Source organism: Sceloporus undulatus, chromosome 5 (genome assembly GCF_019175285.1).
Source record: "Sceloporus undulatus isolate JIND9_A2432 ecotype Alabama chromosome 5, SceUnd_v1.1, whole genome shotgun sequence".
NCBI classification, from domain to species: domain Eukaryota; kingdom Metazoa; phylum Chordata; class Lepidosauria; order Squamata; family Phrynosomatidae; genus Sceloporus; species Sceloporus undulatus.
In genome coordinates, this window is record NC_056526.1 from 51329342 (window position 1) to 51353242 (window position 23901).

At 36.8% G+C, this 23901-nt stretch overlaps 1 protein-coding gene across 1 annotated transcript in view; it reads right to left on the reverse strand.

The window, feature by feature from the left end:
- The window catches only part of PTPRQ (protein tyrosine phosphatase receptor type Q), a 126862-nt gene extending 109123 nt beyond the window's left edge, over positions 1 to 17739 (reverse strand). The window contains 9 exon segments of the mRNA XM_042467980.1: positions 295 to 555; positions 9817 to 9946; positions 10338 to 10468; positions 11493 to 11753; positions 13403 to 13672; positions 14305 to 14589; positions 15789 to 16073; positions 16175 to 16361; positions 17708 to 17739. Of these exon segments, the coding sequence (XP_042323914.1) occupies positions 295 to 555; positions 9817 to 9946; positions 10338 to 10468; positions 11493 to 11753; positions 13403 to 13672; positions 14305 to 14589; positions 15789 to 16073; positions 16175 to 16298 (1747 nt within the window). The 5' untranslated portion in view covers positions 16299 to 16361; positions 17708 to 17739.
- Between the last annotated feature and the right edge of the window lie 6162 nt (positions 17740 to 23901).

The following is a 23901-nucleotide window of genomic DNA, read 5'->3' on the forward strand; positions in this document are numbered from 1 at the left end:
GCATGTAAGCTTACATAGAATAGCTTCCCTCAACAAAATAAATGGAACAGTCTTGGGAACAGGTTACATCAGGAGTACTGAGGGGCATCAAGTAACCTTTTGCCAGTATTATTCCATTCAGCAATTTCTGATAGGACCAGATTTCTACATTTCCCCTCTAAAAAAGTTAAGCAGTCCATGTTTTCACAGGATTCTGTCATCACAGAACACTCTTCAGAAAAGCTTGTAGTAGGCATGCATACTTAGTAACATGATGATAAATAATAAACATAATTAAAAAAGAAAACTACAAACCTGCAATGATTTCAGTAAATGCAGTAACACTTTCAGCACTGCCTTTTACTCTCTGCAGTGTGAAATTATAAATCCCACCAGCAATCAGATTTGAAATGGTGTGATATGACTGAGTTCCTAAAATAGCATATTCCTTTTTGAAAGTATTGTTTGATACAGATGCTCTATAATGGGTGAACTTAGTCTTGCTTGGATTCCATATTAATGTGGCAGACGAAGTATTTACTGCTGTTACCATTAGACCACATATCACCATTGGTTCTGATTAAAATATTTAAAAGAGAGAGAGTAGATTAAGCTGCAGAAAGAATACATAAGATATTTTTTTTAAAAAAATACTATTACATTTGACAGAAACAGCAACAAGTTATTTACACAACACCACTAGAGCTGGTGCTTTGAAGAAATATATTTTGTGAAGTAGCAAGCTCACAATAGGTACCTATTAACATATAATGACCAATTGAGTTTGATAGGTGCTATTTGGTAAATGTGGGACTTATGAAATCCTGAGTTTAAAATAACTATATTTCTAAAGGGTTAGATGGGAGAAATCAGACTCATGTGCCCCACCTTCTCTTAACCATGCTTTGCCTTCCTTATACTTGCACAAAGCATGCAATTCTAGGTTGGTTTTCCTGGTCTGTAATTGTGATAATGCAAACTATGGTTCAATCATTCACATATTAAACCATGTTCAGATAATAGAGAGTTACCAAATGCAAGAAGAGATAGGAAAGATGGATAAAGAAGTGAGATAAAGACTCCTTCAGGTTCATATACAGAACAAATAGCAGAACCTAGTTATTTTTAATTGTCCTCTATCTGTTTTGCTATATGGAGAGAAGTGCAAATGTAGGAAATGGGAAGTCTGCCAGGCATTGGAGGAAATGCTAATGCACACAGCTGATCAGCAATGGGCACAGTCAGACTGCATGAAGAAATAGGGAAGGGGGGCAACCATACAAATGGCTATCACTTCCAGAGTGACTGGGATGGAAAAGCCATAGCCTTTACACTTTGCTCAACTTTGGAAAAGATCCCACCTTTTGAATGGGAAACAAAATGGTGGCAGCTCCCAATTTTGATAGTAAGATAATCACTGTGCAAAACACACCATCCTAACACACTATGAACTGCCACTCACAGAAAGGGCACCCTGAAAATATGCTTTGTGACATGAAAACGAACAAAGTGGTAATTAAGTACTGCATGTTAACATGCAAGAGCACGGAAATTATTATAACACATTATAAATTATTTATGAGTGTCATACATCTTTGGAAGTTCAAAATTTTTGCTTGCAATCCAGTCTGTAGTCCCAAGATAGAGAAAGATAATGTCTGCAACTAAAATATTTAGCTTTCTTTCTTCCCATGCTTCTCTGCCCTCCTTTTTATTTTCTGTTTTTTAAAGACTATCCTCATGAAGACTTCTAGAAAACACGAAACTTTGCACATTTTTATGCATTTCACTTGATCCTAAACAAACTATTACCCAATTATGGTTTTTAGATTTATTTTTGTTCTTATGGACTAACAAGACTACCTTTGTGTGTTTTTTAATTCTTGGAAGAAAACTGAGGTATCTATAAATAGCTTTTTGTCTGTTTAACACAGAACATAATTGTAGGTAAGCTTCATTTAGTAGACTATGCTAAACAACAACAAGGCAATAGTAGTACTAACAATACTAATCCTGGTGTGAGATTTACAATCATGTAGCAAAAGTATATTATATATTAACAATAATATTATATACATTGTAGTTTATATTGACCATTACACTAGTAAGAGTATTACAAAATAGTATTACCTATTGCTTGCTACATGATTGTAATCTTCATTTGTACCCAGTTAATTTGAATATTCTATGTATTGTTGTTTAAATAAATTTACATTATACATTCTTTCAAATAATGTATCAGGCAATTACTTGTTATAACGTTTTTCTCCATGGTCACACTGAAATCTTTTCCTTTCATTGTCGTGACTTGAAAGATATACTCTGCTCCAGGCATCAGATTTTTCACCACAGTTCTGCTACCATGAACTTTAGCTATATGAAGAGCATCACTGTTCGCTGCCAGACCATAAGAAAGCTAAGGAAGAAAACACATTTCCAAGTCAAATTCTCTGTAACATTGAAAATGCCACTTAAGGATGGAGTTGCCAAAACAGAACAGCACACAGATGCACAGTTAAATGTGTACACACTCATATATTGGGCTGAATCTAAAGAACTATGCATGGGTGGCAAACAGCAGCTAGCCATTGCACAAGAAATTATATAACTGTTCTGCTAGATCTGAAGGACCCATGAAAAAGTAGCATGAGTGTCCCCAGGAAAAGTTGCATTGGGAAGAGAGTGCCACACTACTTTCCACAGTTCCACAAATGCCACCCTACGTTTTCATTCATCCAGTGCCCTGCTACTGCCAATTTGTTTTCCCCCTGTGTTTATTCACACTTGTCTTCTTCCCTTTTCTTTGGCATGCTTCCTTCTCTTCTCTCTTTACTGCTAGTTCATCTTACCAGGCAGTGCAAAAAGCCACCTGTTAACTGACAGGTGCTAAGACTGTCTCCAGATCTACTATCTTTATTTTTCCAGAGTGTCTGTGGGCAAATAAAGATGGTGGATACAAAGAGCCTCAGCAGCAGGAGCTTCACTGTGCCTCCCCTACTAAACATTTAGAAAATAAATTTTATTGTTGTTTTGGCCCTTCAAGTCATTTCTAACTTATGGCAACATTAAGGCAACCTATCACAGAATTTTCTTGGCAAGATTTGTTCAGAGGGTTTTTACCTTTGCCTGCCTCTCAGGCTGAGAGAGTGGGACTTGCCTAAGGTCACCCAATGCAGGGATTCGAACCCTGGTCTCCAGAGTGGTTGTCCAATGCTCAAAGCACTACATCACACTGGCTGTCAAAAATACAACATATCCTCCAGTATTTCATAAATGAAAACTAAGACATTTGTGGCCAACCAACATCAGAGTGTGCTCACAATGTCAAAAGTTATTAATGAAGAAGAACACACAAGTTAAGAGGCTTATGCAGTTTTCTTTAGTCTCAGCCTAAATATTGGAAATTGCATGATTCCACTCCTCCTCTTCCTTGCTGACATAATTGAGTGCAAACTACTTTTGCATCTCAAACTTAGTTTGTGTCAACCAAAGTTAGCTGTGGACAAAGAGAAGAAGTGGAAGAGGAAAGAGAAGCCAGGACATTTGAAATGCAGCTGAAAAAAGGGAGATATCAAGGGATTAATTGGGATTTTTGCTGCCATATCAGGATAGTTATACTATAGATGTATAATATGATAATAAGAATCAGTGCTTTTGCACAGCCCATGCTGAGCCTGTTTCTTACCATCATCACCTCTACTATCATTTCTCACATAGACCCCTCTGACAGTTGTCAGCACCCACTAGGCTGAAAGGCCCTAGGCTTATATCCTAAGGTCCAGTGCTAGCAGAGCCACTGTGAGTACATATGAAACTAGAACATGCAGTTACGCAAGCATACTATAAAAGATGTGCTTAGAACTAGAATGCCACAATTGTTTTCTCCCCTCCTCTTCGATATTTAAGGCCAATACATAAATGTCCCATTTGAAAGATCACTTTCCCTTATACACTACCTTTCACAGTATTAGACTTCCTTCCTACTTTTCTAACTATTAAGTAGTATGACATCTGTTTTCAACCAGGGCAGTTCAAGTAGACTATGGAGCCCCATTATGACAAGATTTGAGCACCTGAGTAAGGCCTTGAGAAAAAAAAATGATTGATGGCTGTGAAATGCCCTGGCTTTTAGGATGAGTGCTAAAAACAGAAATGAGACTCCAAAGTAAATAAGAAAATGAAATCAGTCAAGGGGATGAAGAATTTCTGGGCCGATGGATTTGTCCTAATAGATCTATGCATGTGGATTGACAGCCTCAACAAAGATTTTGGTTGAATAATTACTTCTGCAAATGATAACTACTTACAAAATATTAAAGTCAAAGTAGAAAAAAGGAAACAAATTACTAAAGCATTTTTTAATTGTCTTCACACCGTCAATTCCTAACTGGGTAATGAAAATTGGATGAGCTGGGATGATTAAATGGCGTAAAATGATCCTATTTGTACAGGTGCACTTTGCTAAGCAACCACAGTTTCAAAGCCTCCCTCATTAATATTTCATACTTAATCTCATTTATTCAGAAAGAACATAGTCTAGCATGGCTGCTTGCTCTGCAGTATGTCAAACAATAACATTATGTCATTATGATTAATATTACATGACCCTTTCTTTCCATAACACATTAAAAACATCCTTACAAAGTACATTTTCAAAACTCTTATCTGCACACATTCATGGACATGCACACATACTCAGAAACAAATTTAAATTTCATAGGTTGCTCTAGGATGAATACAAATGTAGTCTTCATCAATATTTTTCTTAATCTGCCAAACAAAACTGAGTGGCAGTAATGCAGGTGGAAGTTATATGGTTCTGTGTAAGATATTTGTGTTTTTATATAAGGATGCCATTTTAAAGGGAAGAAGGGAAGGGAGACAGGAAAGATTTTATTGTATTTTATTTATTTATTGTATTTTATTTTATTATCTTTATTTTTACTGTTGTAACCCGCCTGGATTCCTTGTGATTGGGCGGGCTATAAATAAATTATTATTATTATTATTATTATTATATTATCTTCTTGACTATTTCCCCTTGAACAATTTTTTCTGATAAAAATCACACACATACTTGCTTCTTTTATTCTTCCTAAGAAAAAGATATTAGAGCAAGTGCCAATGTTCTGTAGTTTTAATATACAATCTTCTTGTATGGTTTTTAGTATAAGTTACTGAAAAAAGTAGAGAGAATAATTATTTCTTTACACTTTCGTTTTCTTACTTCAAAATTATCATAGCCTCCACTTGGCAATTTCCATGACAAATAAACTGTGTTTTCTTCTATTCCAAAAGCTTGCAAATCTAAAGGTGGAGCTGGATCTGAAGAGAAGACAGGTAGACATTTAATAATAAATTAATTTGCTAATATTGAAGAAATACAAACATTTGGAAAAATATTTTAAAATGAATCACTTTACTTTTCATACTTGGAAGTACACAAACATGAAGGAAACCATATTTAAAGATGAATCAGAGTTTACTTTTTATATTTGTGAAACATACAGAATAAAATGCACTCCCACCTTCACATTGTGTTTTTGTGTAAAATACAGCAATAGAATCTATACAGTACTAAATTTTTTGCTTTGTGACTTCAAGAAAGAATATTATATATACAATGCTTTGTTATGATGATATAAAATGGGATAAATGATTCATTAATGTTTAGCATCATGAACCAGACTTCTGAAATGAACAAATCCTATAATCAAATAAAATTTTAGAATAACATAATAAACTTAATCTCTTATCATCACGAGGCAATAATCATTTTAAGATAGAATCTGAAAATGTTAGATAACCTTCTTTAAAGAGGTATGGGTCTTGCTTGACCCTTTTCCCAGTTCAGTTTTTGTGTGGGTCATGATTGTGTCAGGAAAGAGGGAGAGATTTTGCCTTGAACTGAAGGTCTGAAAGCAAATGAGCTTAACATTTTGGGTTTTTTTCCCCCAGTATCTGAGGCAGATCAACAAATCTCATACTTCCATTAAAAATGCCTAGAATCCAACAGGAGCCAGATTATTTTGGCATATGAAGCAGAAAATTCTACACGTGCCTAGATTACAACCCATTTGGAGTACTGTAACAGGCACTAAATGGGACTACCTTTGAATTTGGAAAAGAGCTGCATCCAGGCTGCTAACAGGGGCATATTACAGAGACCATACAATGCCCCTGCTGAAATAGTTCCATTGGCTGCCAGTTTGTTTCCGGGCACTATTCAACGTGCTGGTTATTACCTATAAAGCCCTACATGGCTCAGGTCTGCACTATTTGGCAGGCCGTATCTCCTTGTATGAACCAGCCCTTACTCTGGGGAAGCCCTTATCTCCGTCTGAACACCATCACAAACACAGTTGGTGGGGATGCAAGAGAGGGCCTTCTCAGTGGCTTAGACTCTGGAACTCCCTGCCTAGAGAGATCAGAATGGCTCCCTCCTTGATGGCCTTCCACTGGTAGGTTAAGGCCTATCTATTCACACAAGCTTTTAAGGAATTCTTATAAGGACAGGCTGGGATGTTGGTTCATGGGGAGAAGCAGGTAAAAATTAAATATGTTGTGGTTGTCTTTGTTGTTGAAATGCTTATCGTTATATAAAATGACAAACTTTGAAATGTATATATTTTTTAAAATATTTTCAAGCCATGGATGCTTAAATCTGTGGATATAAATATATGGATAGAGAGGACCAACTGTATTTTGCCCTATCTGGAAAATAGTGAGTCCTTGGGGTGTTGGAGAGGAGAGACCTGACACTAAATATCATTGATACAGGATCTCAGGGTCAGGACCTCTTACTGGGACTGGGGCCTGAGCCAGAATTCTTCTTAGACATCACTTAGACATTGGCCCGTTCCGCACAGTTGTAAAGTGCGTCCTGAGGATGCATGAAGCCCCAAAGACACCCTGGAAAGTGGCAGATCGGCGCCTCAGAGGCTGCCACTGTGGCAGCTGAAGCCCCGATCCAGCGGGGAAAGGGCCAGTTACAGGCTGCCCCAAATGGGCGGTCTGTAACGTGCCACTGTTACAGTGCTATTATTCCACTTTAATTGCTGTGACTGCCTCCTGTGGAATTCTGGGGTTTGTAGTTTTATGAGGGCTAAGATCTTTCTGGCTGACAATTCAAAATGCACCCCCCCCCAACTGAAAATCCCAGGATTCCACTGTAGATAGTCATAGCAATTCAAGAGGAATGATAATAGTGTAGTGTGATATTGTCAAGAGTTTGCCAACACTACCCCATCCCCTTTTGTGTTTTTTCAATCAAGTCTTCAAATTTTCCTCCCATTTCAACTTGGGGAACACCATTAACTTGAGTTGAAATAGGATGGTAATATGGAAAGCTCACATGGATCTCCCATTCCCTGCATCAGCAGCCTGTGTTTTTTGGATTCCTGTTCATGCACAGCTGTAGGGGGGAAATAATACTAGATATTACTGAAATTCCATGGGAATCTAACTTACTTTTTATAGAAGGATTTATATCCTTGGGAGAAGGTAAACCTTCTCTGAATAAATCTTGCCATTTTGCCTTACGGTTGCCATAAGTCAGAAACAACTTGAAGGCAAACAACAATACCATATTTCAAAATAATTTTTCAAGGGTGGCTTTGAAAGAACTGAGAATAAAACACAACCATTTAAGAATATCCTTAAAAATTGATCAGTAGCAGAAGATGGTGTCCATCTCAATTCAGTAGTGAATTCACTCCAGATTTAATCTGAATTTAAAGTAGCTGTCACCTGTACTGAACCTATTTTAGGAATTGGGTCCAGCATCTTGGCTATCTCCTTTAAAGTTTGGGATAAAACTTGTAAATTTACCACACAATGACATGCGACACACCAGCTGACAGTGCAATAAACTGCTGCTCCCCATGAGCGTGCTCTTTTTAAATTAAAAATGCTCACCAGGGCATATAGTGAGCCCTCTACTTTTGGTAAAGTTAGGGATACAAAACCCCTGTGAAAAGGAAAAAAACACTATTTTTTTTTATACCTGAGAAAACACCTCTCTAAGTGCAATTGCTGGTGAAAGTTGGTCATAGAGTCATACTGGAGGATCTAGAGATTCCTAGAGATACCATATTAATCAAATCCATACATAGTCAAATCCGCAAAAAGTCAAATCCGCAAATGTGGAGGATGACTGAAGTTAATAATCCAATGCATATAATATAAAATAAACTTACTTGTGTTTATCATCAGAGTGGTAGGGGTGCTTCTCTTTAATCTATTAGTAGTAATAATTGTAATATAGTAATCAGTTCCTGGGGTAAGGCCATCAAAAATGAACTTTCTGCATATTTAAGAAAAATATAGCCTGATTAAAGAGGTCGAAAAGTTATACAACAACCAAAAATTAATCAATATTAGACAAAATTAGACTATATATAATATGGATTAAAATGTTTGAATGATTATATATTGCATGCATGTGTACGTGCATGTGTGTGTGTGTGTGTGTGTACATATACATACAGTATATACACACACACATACATACATACATACACACTCACACATAAAATGTAGGTGGGGGAACTGTACAGCTCTTCATTCTGTAAGAATATAGTTCATTATCAGGAAACAATCAAACACAGGCAGCTATTTTAAAAAGTGACAAACAAAATAGATAGCTAAATTGCTAGATACATTTATTGATGGAAAACCAGATACTAGCTAGCTACAGATAGCAAGGCAGGCAGGCAGACAAAATAGAACTGCTTCATAAGAACTATCCCACAGGAATAATATAATATGCAGAATTGGTCAAAACTGGGTTCCTTGTAAGTGCAGGTTTAAGAGGCCAAAATAGACACACAAAACACTGGTTTCCTTTTCATCCAAGGTTTTGGTTTGGGGTGCTTTATAACTTTATAACTATTGATTTAGTCAACTATAATCATGAAAATAACAGAGAAGGAAAAATTTTGCTTCAGTCTGTTTATTTCTTCTAGATATGCAACATTACATTGCTCTCAGTTTTCTTGTTAATTCATTTAAATACTTAAAATATACCTTCCCATCTAACAAAAATACTAATAGCTACAGGACTTTTCAGACTGATAGCATACTATCCAACCATATTAATTAGTAAGAAAGTAATATCTGATCTTTAAACAATACCGTGCATGTGAAGATAACCCTTCTTCTTTGCTGTAGTTTTTGCAAGCCAACATAGCAATATATCCATCAAAGACACCTAGCGCTGATGGCCACGTAATAGTTATTGACTCAGAATCCTTACTGAAATTTATGTACTTAACTGAGCTTGGCACTGTCAACAAAGAATGTGATTGTGACAATTAGTAATATTGCCACATCTCAAAACCAGCATTTATTGGCTCAATTTTGTTTGTTTATTTTATTTATCAGATTTATATCCCACTTTTCTTCCAAAAGGCCAGTATCCCTGGGCATTCTTAAGAGGCAGTCATCAAACAATTGTTGATGGCCTTAAGCAGCTATCAACAATCCTTTAAGGAATGAATCTCTGGTCCCTTATATCTCCCATCAGTTTGTGGTAAGAAATGAGTGGACAGTAAGTGGCATCTCAGAAATGATATCCTATAAAAAAAGCTTCATCAGATATATGAAGCGAGCTATTAACAGGAAATTATTAAGCATTGCCAGTTAACCCATGACACATAATTAATTGACAACTCTTTGTAATTATTATCATCACTCTCATCAATAGTTCACCTTTACCCCCAAAAAGGGACTGGGGTAGGATATTAAAAACTGAAAGAGGGAAGGAATTTCCATGTAAGATTTTTGCATGTTTGAAATTGCCATGTGTGACACAAACAAATTTAGTTACCTACTTACCGGTCTCTATTTGTATGCTTACAGGAACGCTGTCTTTGTATCCTTCTTTTTCTGTTTTAACTGTAAAATTATACAACAAGCCTGGGCTCAAACTGGAAAATTCTGCCATTTCTTTTTGGACTTTTTGGACCTATATAGCAAAAGAGAGGGGGTATTTTCCTTGGGGCTTTGTAAATGTCTGTGTGTGTATCTTCATGTTGGTGTTTACACATATGCTCTGTGACAGACAACTCTTGCAGTCAACATGTAATGTGACTTCATTCTGTGCATATTAATCACTTGGTGGTTTATGGAGTTGGACTATGCATCCAGTGACACACAACACAAGAGTATTACTTTATCTTGGAAATATAAAGTCCCAATACATACTATAGCAGTGCTCCTTATTCTCTGATGTGGCAGATCAGCATTTTATTTTCATTGTGCCAGGAACAAGTACCATAGTTATGCCATTGGCTACAACTGTTTCTTTCTTTTCTGAAACTTGCTTGCTTATATATCACTGTTGTTTTAAAACGTACCATGGAAGTACCTGCACAGTTCATGCATATGACTTCATACTGCTGAAAGTTTCCAGATGCTTGATCCCAAATAATCTGTATTGAAATATCTGTAACTCTGCCTTCACGTACATTTAGTGGAGCTGCAAGACCTACAAGATATATTAAACATCCACATTGCACACTGGTATTTTTCATGTCATAAGGAAAAGATGAAGTGGATGAATGTTTAAGCCCCTTGGATTCTAGCCATTACCCAAATGCACTAACACAAACATTTCACCAATTTTCTGCTATAGCACTCCAATTTATGAGTTTTCAAAATTAGTTATGAAAGAGCTGCTGGAGTAGCAGTACAGGCAGCACAGAAATATTTTCAATGGCAGAAAGGGCACATTGCATACTTACCTACTCATCTCTCTATCTCCTTAAGCAGAGATAGCCAAATTCTTAATTTGGGGGGGTACAATTACATTTAACTGCCATCATGGAGTAGTGGTTTGAGCACTGGACTAAGACTCTGGAGACCAGAGTTCTAATCCTGGCTCAGTCATGAAACCCTACTGGGTGACCTTGGACAAGTTTTATTGTCATTTTATTGTCTAAACATTCACATACAAGGAGACAGGGAAATTTATTACTGAAAAGGAATATGGTAGGCAACCATAAAACATCTATGTAACCCTTTCTTTTTCTTCCTTCCTTTTTGCATTCTCTGCACTGTAGCATGAATGTATCAAGGCACATGAAGTATTAAGGACCATATAGTCTTAATAAGCATCTAGCTATCTGCCTATAATCACTGATTGCATCAAAGACCTCAAATATCACTATACAGAGAACATCCACTAGCACAAACCTTTCACAAACAATTTTCACCTGTTGCACTTCCAAGTAAACACAGCATCATATTATATATTTAGGGCTAGCAAGACTAAAGACCTTGTTTTACAAAATTAACTATACTCATGAAATCCCATATAGATATTAATAGATTTTAATAGCTGTTAAGACAATAATAAATCAGCAATGACAATGTGTATCAGCTACTGTTAACAACATAATTTAATTAGAAATGGTCCATATCTTGTTATAACCCCCAAAATATATGGACTGGACAACTTATATCAAAAACAATTTGATATTGAACTACAGAAATGCACTCATATAACTTACATGTTCTAACAGCTCGCAGTTGATATGGAGAACTTAACACATAGCCACTGGTTGTAGAAACAAAGAAATCATATTCTGTGCCTGGAATTAAGTTTTCTATGGTTACTTTTCCATCAGTTGATAAAGTCAGTGATTCATTAGGGCCTCCTTTACATATAACATGTATGCCATCAGCAATTCCAGCAGTAGGCATTTGAACAAATAACACCACAGAATTATTGTGAATTTCATATGGGATGACAATTTGTGCTGGTTTTGGTTCTAGAATGGTAATTTAAAAAAAAAATTAAAATATTATTTTACAAACAGCTGAAAAAGAAAATATTAAACATGGATGAGAAATTATAATACAGGACAATATAAACTAGTGGATACTAGGAATGGTTTGTTATATATTGGGTTACAAACTGAATATATATTCTTCTTGAGCTGCAATGTTGCACATCTCATTCACATTAATGGAACTAGTTCAATACCTATATAAGCTGCACTTAAATTCCATGATTCTGCTCTAGTTGTGACTGTCAACTGGATTTATCCCATTTTTCTTTCTATAAATACTTTTAAAAGCTGGTATGACATATATTCCTCTAGCTTCCTCAGTAATTTAAAAAATTACCTGTGCCAGTGTCAGTACTAAATTTTGAAAAAGGACCCAATACACTGAAGCAGAAAGGCATGAATAAATAAATGAATCAATAAATTTAAAAATTGCCTCAGCCATTCCAAGTGCAATCACAATACATACCTCCTTATTAATAAGTGTTCATATTTTTCATATTTGTGGTTGCAATGCTTGTATTTTTCATAGTATTTGTAATCCTTGAGTTCAGCTAAGGGCCAAAACAGATGGCTCTGAAGGGACAGCTTGATGCCACCCCTTTGAATGCTGGGTTTAAATGCCACCCCTTTGAATGCCACAGCCCCAACCCGGCTTTTTGCCAGCACAAAAAGAATGGCAAATTGCTGATCCTTTTCGAGCTGGCGAAAAGCCAGCTTTTCCAGTGCCTTGCCAACATTGTGGCACTCCTGCAGCATGCTGCGTGTAAATGCTGCGCCACCAGAGCACCGCAAAGCTGACCCCCATGTGGTCGTCAGGCAGCGTGACACTGACTTTGGGGCGTCGTTGGAGTGTGCAGTGTCTAAACACTATGCTCTGATGCCACATTCGAGTCAGCACAAAAGGGTGGTCTGTATTGCCCCTAAGTAACATTACCTAAGAATAATGGTGATGCAGCATGTGCCTTGAATTAAGTCTACTTATCTACTTTTTTTAAAAAATTCTATGATCTACTAAAATTCATAAACTTTAATCTTCCATGTTAGTCTAGAAAATTAGTATGAGGAAGTAGACTTGTCTATGAAAGTTCATGCTACCAGCTTTTTTTTTTTCAGTTAGAGGAGAAACAGGCCACCCCTGAGAGAGTTGGATTGGAGCTGCAGCAACTTCACACTGTGGTTCCATTCTGCCTTGTCACTGGCCCTGAAAGTAGCAGCAAATTGCCGCTCCTTTTCACACTGAGAAAAAGCCAACTTTTCCCACCCCACCCCTGCTTTACGGCACTCCAGCAATGTGTGGCATGTAAACGCCATGCAGCTGTAGTGCTTGGAAGCTGGCCCACATCTGGGCAGCTGGGTGGCTTTCAGGTGTCTTGGGGGTGTGCGGCATCTAAACTCCATGCCCCCAAGTTGCCAGGAAGCTGGTGTTTAGAGACGGTCTGTTTCGCCCCTTAGTCTCAAAGGTGCTACAAGATTCCTTTGCATACAAACTTTAATCTTGTTCTCATTGCTTCTGTAGATAATGATAGCAACTATTAGTAACATATTACACTTGTGTTAACCCTTGAAAGTGAAATAAAACTATTTGATAAGTTGAATTTTTAACTCTGAATACATTTAAAACATCTTACTAAGGGTGCACTGAATACTATGCAGATCACTCTTATTTCCATTGGTCACAGTGGCCACTCCTATTTCATAAGTCATTCCAGGAATTAGGTGTTCAATTTTAAATCTGTCTGTGTTGTTCACTAAAAATGACATGCTTTTGTCCTTGAATGTTGCAGTCTTTGCTTGAATATAGGATTCCTGGCCCTCTTGTGGTAGTTTCCAATATACAATTACATGGTCTTCTCCTACATCCTCTGGATAGATGAATACATTGGTAGGCGGGCTGACTCCTAAGCAAATAAAGCAGCAACAACAACAATACTATAGTATAGTTTATTTATTTATTTGTTATTTAACCAAATTTTATAATGTTCCATATATCTAATATCTCTGAGCAGATAAGCGTTAAAACATTAAAGTACAGACAGTGAAATACAAAAATATTATATGTGTAATTTTGTTCTAAATGTATTAGTTAGTTATTGAAGCAGGCTATATATTAGTCAAACCTCTTTCCTTTTCATGGCTTTGCCTTGATACATCGCTCCCACTTGAGAAACACACAGTCACTGATGAAAAGTTTATACATTAACTCGTTCATACAAAGTTTTCTTAAAAATAACTATTTTAAACACCCATATTTCTTGCTGGCTAAATTTGTAAAAGAATTACATCTGTAGAAATGTACATTCTGTTATGACATGGATATACTTCCAGAACTTTGCATTTTAATCACTACAAATATTAGAAAACATTAGTCACCAAATTAAGCCTCAATTAAGCCACTGATATTCTCTTCCATGAAGTCTGAGTTTGAATGTTCCCCTAGCACATATGTGTATCTGTGTGTATGTGTATCTCCTACATGCAGAACCAGTTAAATCAAGTAGTGTACATTCTTTACAAAATTGAAATTACATACCCGTTATTACTATCATAGGATCCTCATAGCAGCTTAGAGTTCCCTGTCCAGACACACTCTGAAGATATAGCTGATACCGATGGTATGGTTTGACACTTCTAATAACAGTTGTAGTGTTGGTTTTTCCAAAAGGGAATGTTTCCCATTTTGCTACTTTGCTATCAAAGATGCTAACCAGGTAATGATGAAAAGATGCATTGCATGAGCTCACCGGAATATCCCATTGCAAAACTATTTCTGATGATGTCACCTGTATTGCCCTTACATTGTGTAAATGTAATGGCCCTAATGGTTAAAAGATGAGAAAACATAATTCTAGTATGAAAGTACCTAATGGTAAAAACATTTGTCTGAAGAAGCAGTCTGAATATTTAAGCAGCTTAATGACGGACATGGTGGCTCAGTAGTTAAGATGTTGACTCTGACGATTGCAAGGTTGGCAATACAGACCCAAGCAGTATGTGACAGAGTAAGCGCCCATCACTAGTTCCAACTTCTGCCAACCTAGCAGTTTGAAAGCATGTAAAAGTGCAAGAAGATAAATAGGTACCACTTTGGTGGAAAGGTAACAGCATTCTGTGCAGTTATGCTGGCCACATGACCATGGGTCATCTTTGACAATGCTGGCTCTCTTGGCTTAGTAACGGAGATATACCATCTCTTACAGTCAGACATGACTTGACAATCATGTCAAAGGAAAAAGTTTTACCTTTTACAGCTTAATGCCTGGAGACCCAAAGCAAGAAGCATTAAGGCCCCCCACTAAGCCTGGCCATCACCATCTTATCTTTCAGGGAAGGGAGTGGACAGTATGCAGGCAGCAGGAGGAAGGACATCACCCCATTCATTAGAGATCTGTGGTGATGCTCATCCAAATCCAACAGTAATTGTATTTCTGTTTAAACCATCTTTTGAGTTGGAAGTGTGCTATTCCAGATATTTTTAACCTGCAACTCTCACTGGCCCAGCCACATAGTCAATGGTGATAGATGGGAGCTGCAGGCCAATACTGAGAGAACCACAGGTTCTTACTCTTGTTAATTTTTTTCTATTTTTAAAAAAACTTTCCATGACTGATTCACCAGGTCTGTAACACATCTTTTGCATTTTAATATTGCTACAAGAGCCCTATTCAAGAATTCTAAACTAGCTGAAGTAAACACAAGAAGGGGAGACTGTTGTAGCCCACTTTCTTCAATGTTACTGACATTGGAAGGGGGTTAAAGCATTTCCTTTTCCTTGAGTGTTTACTTTAACTAGTTTAGAACATCTGAATAAGGAGGATTTTTTATGTATTATAATAGTTCATTCCAGAGACAATATTGGAACAGTTTGTGCTCCAAACAAAGATAATGTCTGAATCAGAAATTTCATTCAGTGTTTTTAAAAACATTAACATTAAGACAGAAAACAACTTTTTTTAAAGGAATACATATATTAAATGGGTGTAAATAGGACTGATATTTTACTGCAATGCAACTTACTTGTTTCTATCATGATGACTGAATGTAGAGTAACTTGTGCTCCTTCAGGGTTCCTTGCCGATAATAAAAAATTATAAGAATGACCTGGGCACAATTCCAGAATTTTTGTGCATGTTGTATTTAGCATAAAAGTTTCAAAATATTGATCTGAATGTTCAAAATAGTATTTAATATTGATCTGAAAGCCTGAATGAAGCCAACCATTCAAACTGCTCCAGAAAAAGGTTGCTTCATTTGTGCCAATATCTTGCACTTTAAATGTGAAGTTTTCCGGAACAGAAGGTACTGAAAAGGACAATTTAAATTCTTTAAATTCAAATGCAAATGCTATGCAGGCAATTTTAATTTCTTGTTGTAAGAAGTTGTTTAGTAAAGTGTTTAATTACACTCATATTTGCAAATATATGGCAATGGAATATAGCAGAAAAAACCCACGAAGAAATAATCTGGACCAGCTGGATTTCTCTGGAAAGCATAACAATTTGTCTCATTTTCTGGTACCATTGCCATAGAATGGAGTTCAGATTTTCCAAGATATGGAGAACCATCTGTCCAAGAAAATTGCCCTTCCTCCTGGAAGAATCAAAATCAACATAAGTCATGTCTTAAACTACATTGTAATATTCATAAATTGCTTTCTACAGTAGACCTAGGTACATTTTAGTAGCTGTTCTGCTTTGTCTTGTAGCTAAGTCACTACATATTTTACTATATCTATTATGGGGGGGGGGGGAGACCTGTCCTTTAATCATAACATGTTACTTTAAAAAGACACAATATTTTGCAGAGACTCCAGACTGTATAATAGTTTTCTAAAAAGTAAATACATCACACAAAAGATAGATTGTTGTGGCATCTCGCAGATTCAGAAATTTTATGGCATTAGTTTTTGCGAGTTCACTACAGCCACTTCATCAGATGCATAAGGAGATCTATATTTACTGTCTTTAGTAATCATTACTAAAATAATTATTAAAGTAATTACAGTATGTATTTTTAGCATTTCAGTATATTCTGATCCCACTGATTACATTCACTCCCCCAAGTATAGTATAATTTACTATGGAATAATTTATCAACTGAAATAATGCTTTGAGCATCTAATGAAATGAATTGTACTTCACAAAATCTTATTCTGTAGAAACAGTAGTTAGTCTATAACACACCACAAGTTTAGGGTTTTCACAGTGGTTTTTGCAATGATAACATGCATATCTAAAATTCCTGAAGTTCAGCTCTCTTTTTTTAAGTGGCAACATTAATTAGGCTATAAGCCCATAGTCCTTAGAAGGGTATCCTGAAGATCCTATGTTACTTGTTTAATGTCCCCCTTAGGGATCAGAATGGTTGACAACTTATGAAGTTGTAAAAAGGTCTGTTCAGGTATTTCCCCAGCCTCACAACTCTGTCAGAGAAGACAAAAAGGAAACATTCAGGTGGAGCTCCCTAGGTATACCAGAAGAGGCTGTGGGGGATCTGCAAGCCTTCTGTGTCCCCGTATATCACTAGGGGATGGGGCAGGGGAGAACTACATGAGCCCTGGACAGAGCTCATTCTGCAACCATATTGCTTGCCCTACAGTTGAAAGAATCATGCGATAATAACTGTAATACTGCTTTAGGTAGTGTTGTTACTGCTATGTACTTATGTCTAGCCATACATCCTAAATGTACATGAATTTAATTGCTAAGGCCTGTTTGGTGTTTTGATGTGAGATTGCCTGGGAATGTTGGGTGATAAGCATTTATAATTTAACACAATCTTCAAGGGAGTATTTGTCTCCCTTGAAGCAGAAATTTATCATTTTATTTTACTAGCAGATCACATACTAAATCAATAACAGAAATAAGTTTGAATTCATGTTTCTGCAAGTCTACAGTGGCTCTAATAAAATACCAACTGAAATATAACATACTGACCTTAATATCATTTAGATCTGTCCATAAAATGATTATTTGATTGAATGACTGCAGAAAAGAAGTCAGAAATATATGTTCTTCTTTACTTCTTACATCAACAAGGTGTGCTCCACTAGAAAATAATCTACAGTGTTGTTGTGCCATGTTCCAAGATTTGCTTTCTTTACTTACTTTATAACAATTCTGTTTGAAAGCTGTCCAACCATCTGAACACAAACCTAAAGATGGGCATGTAGTTACATGAATTTCAAGGCACTAATTCAATTACATACATCAATCAAGCTGAGAACCCTTAAAATATGATAGAAGTTAATATTTTCTTCATTGTTTCTTTAGTGGTTATCTAGCTGCAACTTGTGATACATTTTAAATTATAGGCCATAGGCCACTGCAATTACATGTTGTTCTTATGTCACAGTAAATAACAGTCCAATCCATCTCAATGGGATTTACTCCTTGGTAAGAGTACTTAGTAAAGGCTTATAGCTGCACAATAAAGCGAAGATGGAATCATCTTTATTTTTAAATGTTTGTACCATTACTCTTCCTTCTGTTCCTTCTTTACAAAGATTCAGAAGCATGTGCATAGAGTTCCAAGTGGTTCATTTTTCTGCTTGGTGAAAAACAATATTAGATGTTCTCAGGACAGTAAGAATGACAACAACAACAAATTACCATACTCACCTGTTTCAATTTGAACATCCATTGTCTGAGATACATTTAAAAAATCCAAGTGAAGCTGTCTAAATATAAGAGTAAAAGTGTAAAGTGTTGCTGGAGTAAGGTTAGTCCATTCATAGAAGACATCATCAGGTTTAAATATCCAAGAAGAATTATTATGTGAAATTTCAACAGAAAAATCACTAGCTAATGTATTCCAGTGAAACAATACACTAGTGCTTGTTGCATGTGTTTTTATAATACTGCTGGCAATCCCACCTATAACAGACATATAAGACAATGAGGTTCATTATTAGAATATTTCAACAAACTAGGAGGAAAATACTGAATGTGTTTCATGTACGTATGCATATGTGATGCAGTGGCCCTTGTGGTCTCTTCGAACGCTACAATTCTATGATTCTATGATTCAGTTGTCTGAGCATTAGACAAGTCTGGAGATCAGAGTTTGATTCCTTGATTTCCATGTAAACTCACTGGGTGGCTTTGAGCAAATCAATCAGTCAGCCCCAGAAAACACCATCATAGAGTTGTCAGAAATAACTTGAAGGCACACAACAAGAATGTGAATGTATGCAGGGAGGAAGGCAGGCAGACACATATGCAAAATGTATAGAACAATCCACTACAATCCTCTCTCCACATTAGTGGGAATTAGGGGATCAAGACCCCTGTGAATGCGGAAAAACCATGAATTAACCCCCCCTCCCAGGGCAGTCATTTCTAGGGTGGGAGGAGTGGGGGAACAGGAGCGCTCCTTTCCTCCACCCCTCCCAACCTGGAAAGGCTCAAGCCTTTCCAGGGCAGCAGGGACTCAGGGGAAGTAAGTGCTCCCTTCCTCCAGCTCCTAAGCTTACCCCTCCCTCCCTGAGACACTTTCCCTGCCTGATTGCTCCCTGGGCAGCCCAGAGAGCAATCTGGCAGGGAAAGGTAGGAGGAGAGTTGACCATGCGAATAATCAAAACCACAAATCTCAAGGCCGTGACTGTGGAGGAAGGACTGTATAACATTATGAAAGATGCTGTACTAATTCTAGTGACACAGAAGCATGTTGTGTATCGTACTACACTCTTAAAATGTTGCTATTTCATTTTAACTGTTTTGGCTGTTGCATTCCAGGATTTGTATTTTAGGAAGGGGCATTTAGAATATTCAGTCAGAGAGCTCTAAGGCCTCACTGAACTACAAACCCCAAAATGCAACAGGAGGCACTCAATGCAGTTAAAGTGGGATAGCAACGTTTTAAGAGTGTAGCGTGATAATCTACACTGTGATGACAATAATCGATTGATACATGTTGCATAAAAGAATAGCAAAGAGCAACTGAAAGTGCACTGCAGATATGAAATTCATTGTAATACCAAGTTGATGATAAAAGCGTTTTTCCCTGTCCTTTTGAATCTTTACTACAAATCTAATAGGAGACAATTCTAAAAGTAAACTTTGCATTGGTTTACGTACATGTCTTGAATGATTTCGAATATAGAATCTTCCCATTCTTCAGTGACTGTACCATCACATCATATTTCTTCTCTTCTTCAAGCAGAATTGTAACATTCTGTGCTTTTACTTGAGTGGTGAAAACACTTTCCATATTCTGTGTTTAAAGAAGGATTTAAAATGTTATTTTAAAAATAAATATAACACTGTATCTTAGGTAGCAATCCTAAACATACTTGTTTTTGTTGTTACAGTGTGCCTTCAAGTCATTTCTGACTTACAGTGACCCTAAGGCAAACCTATCATAAGGTTTTCCTGGCAAAATTTGTTGAAAGACTGTTTGCCTTTGCCTTCCTCTGATGCTGAGCAAGTGTGACTTGCCCAAGAATACCCCATAGGTTTCCAAGGCTGAGCAAGGATTCAAAACCTGGTCTCCGAGTGTCTTAGTCCAATGTTCAAACCACACACTGGCTCTCAGGCACACTTACTAGGAAGCAAATCCTATTAGAGAGAGTGGAATTTGCATCTGAGTAAATAAGCCTGGGAGGACTGCATCATCAATTGGTATTTTCAGTAAAACTGTGACTGTATGTACCAAGATGCTTAATTTTATGTGAGACCAGAGCCAGTAATTCATGAAATGACGTCGATCCCTACAGACTGTGTCCTGAAGGCAGTGAAGTACATGGTTTCTGCTGACTCTCCATTAAAGAAGGCTTACAATGACAACTGTCTAACAAAGAGCCAGGAATATATTAGAGTGACTTAATTTAATTATACATTAATTATAATAATCAAAAGATGATTCAGGAATTTACTTCACATTAAATACCTCTCATCTTTTAACAAGCACATTCATTTTGACATCTGCATTAGCTTTCAATTTGTTTTTGGGCCCTGTTCAACATGCTTCTTATGACCAAGATTACCTGAGCGTTGATTAAAGAAAAGAGGCTCTCCTCGAGAAAATAATCATGGGCTTTACCACACAATAGGTTTGTTCTTTGTGTGTACATGTGCACATGCCTTCAAGTGGCCTGTCTATACAAGAAATCAAAAACACTGTGGCATGGATTCTGACTTTCGCTTTTAAGGATATATCTATATACCTGAGCATCTTATCTAGTTCTTTCATAGCTGCCCTTGCAAGTCTTGTCTAGTCTAGTCTTCTTGACTACAATCCCAATTTGGATTAATGACTGTGTCTAGGTATACAAAATCTTTAACAATTTCAATGTACTAATTACCCAATTTAAAATTATATATATCATCTGTGATCTTCTTTCTTTCTTTCTTTCTTTCTTTCTTTTCTTTCTTTTTTTTTGTAAAAATGTAACTCCTTTTTTCATGCATACAATACTTGATGGAATATGGTCTGTTCTGCTGATTTAGGTTATTTATTATTCTGTTTTTTATTTGTAGGCAAGAGAGTTTACTAGCAACACTCAGACAGCATTTCTTTTGGGAAGGGGCATATAAAAAGCCCAACAAGTTTAATTCATCTTCCAACAGTAATCTTATTATTCAAGAGATGTAAAGATGAAACTTCCCTGTGGAACTGAAGGCTGTTGTAATAAGTTTTCTTCTGTAAGTATTTATTTTCTGTTCACAGAATTATAGTTATGCATTTTGTTGTCAAGGATTAAATTCTATCATCTATCTATCTATCTATCTATCTACCCACCCATTTATTACTCTCATCCTCCAAATTAAGACACAGCAATTCTTTCTTCTAAACTTTCTAAACTTTTTTTTTTGGACATCCAATACATCATCTCCAACATTTTTTCCAATATCTTAAGATCACCCTATGGAAATATGTAATTATGAATTATTCAGCATACCTTCTGAATAAAGTCATCTGTGAGATGGTATGTTACAGCATAAATGTCTGGTTGCATTCCTTTAGGAAATTCTGACCATTCTAACAAAACTGGTCTAGAAGATTTCTTTATCTGTTCACACATCAGACTACTAGACACCTGCAATGTAAAGGGAACAGTATATGTCAGTCAGAATAGCAAGTGATATATTTTGAGGGCAGAAAAAATTAATTAATAAACTATGCATAATTCTGTGAAGTTGAAGGCTTTCATGGCCAGCATCCGTAGTCTAAGCATTCTCTGAAGATGCCAGCCACAGATGCTGGTGAAACGTCAGGAAGAAACTCTTCTAGAACATGGCCACATAGCCCGAAAAACCCACAAAAAACTATGCATAATTCTGCACATCACTTATCAATGTTGCCAATGTTGAAACTTAACTATATTTCTCTGATTACTTGGATTTATAAAATTCATTTAAGTACTGTATTCCAAGAGAAATATAGTACTTAAATACAGTATTTACAGTGACTGAAAAATGAAACGAACTTCCAAATATGTCCACATCAGCAAGACTAGCTTATTTTTAGGTTATACAGCTTGCAAAGGTGCATAAGTGTTCTTAATAGATTTAGGGCACCATAGAAATGACATGTTCCAGGGTTTTATCAGCTACATCTTAAATTCCAAGTTGCCAAGTGTGTGAAGTTTATGTTGCATCTCCTATTGAAAGTATCTCTTATATTTCTCTGATAAAATGCATTGTTTTTTCATGTAAGCCAATAAATGCATGTTGTTCACACAATGATGTAGACAAAAGCAATCTTAGAGAAGCTAGATGAATTCAATAAAAGATTTACAAACTTCCAATACATAACTGGGATCATAAGCTGAGGTCCTACAGAAAATTTCTACTGCTTTCTTTCTGTACACTGGAAAACTTGTCATTCTGTTAAAGGCAAAGTACACTTGCTTTGACATAAACCCTATAAAAATCTCATCCCTAACTATGTTGCTGGTTAAAATGGAGGAGGTTACGTAAGTCTTACCTGAAATATGTACTGTGCTACAATCAATAGCCAAATTACTTTGTCCATAGATTGTGACTGCTTTGGCTTCCAGAGTTTGGTGTAAGTCAGCATCTCAACCACTTCCATTCAAATTGTGACTGAATACTTTCAGGGAAAAAACAAGGTAGAGTTTAATACAAGTGTAGCTTCTGCCTTTCATTAATCTTGCATTACATTTCCAGTGCAGAACTTCTATAACAATATATACATAATGAAATGCCAATAATCATAAATGGAAATGAAAGATGGTAGTTATTAGAAAGTGAGGAATACTGCACACCAGATGGAGAGACTCAATCAAAGAGCCCATGGCCCTGAGTCTACATGACCTGAGCAGAGTGGTTGAGGACAGAGGGGTATGAAAGGGGGTTGCCGTACATTGAAATTGACTTGAAGGCAGATGACAACAATGGGCTGAAACAGGTGGCCATAAGGGGGCAGTTCTACACTTCCCCTTTAAGCACAGTCTCAGGGCTGCAGCAACCGCAAGCCATGGCCCCAATCTGGCATTTTTCCAGCCCAAAAAGAAGAGGCAAAATGCTACTCCTTTTTGGGGTGGAAAAAAGGTGTCCTCTCTGCCACAGTAGTTGCTTTTTAGTGTTTCTGTGGAGCAGCACATGTAAATGCGGTGCCACAGACATGCTGTGATGCCACCGACTGTATGGACAGAAGTGTGGCATGACACAGGGGCAACATCAGGGCATCTGCCATGTGTATGCCACATCCCCATACCACCCCCGAAGCCAGCATTTTTTTTTGCCAGTCTATTTTGGCCCAACAATACAGATGTTGTGCCAGTGATGTTGAAGCATCTGCAAGCACGAAAACACATTTAATTTGAGGGTTTCCTCCCAGTTTACCTTTTCTTTTTCTTCTCCCCCACTTTCTTTTGGTTATAGGAGGCTCCCCTCAATTGACGGCTGAATCTAAAATGAGAGGGAAGTGGTAACATTTGCCTTCTCCTAGAAAAACATTAAAATATTCATTACGCCTTATGATGTACGCATGGGACAGGAGAAGTTCCATACACTACAGATTCCATTTCTCTGCACCTTATACAAGGATACAAATGTGAGCCATCTCAATTGAAATTGGATCATCTGGTGGAAGGAACAAAGCGAGAAAAGATTATTCCTAACACAGCAGTGTCCCAATGTTCAGCATGTACTTTTTTCACCTA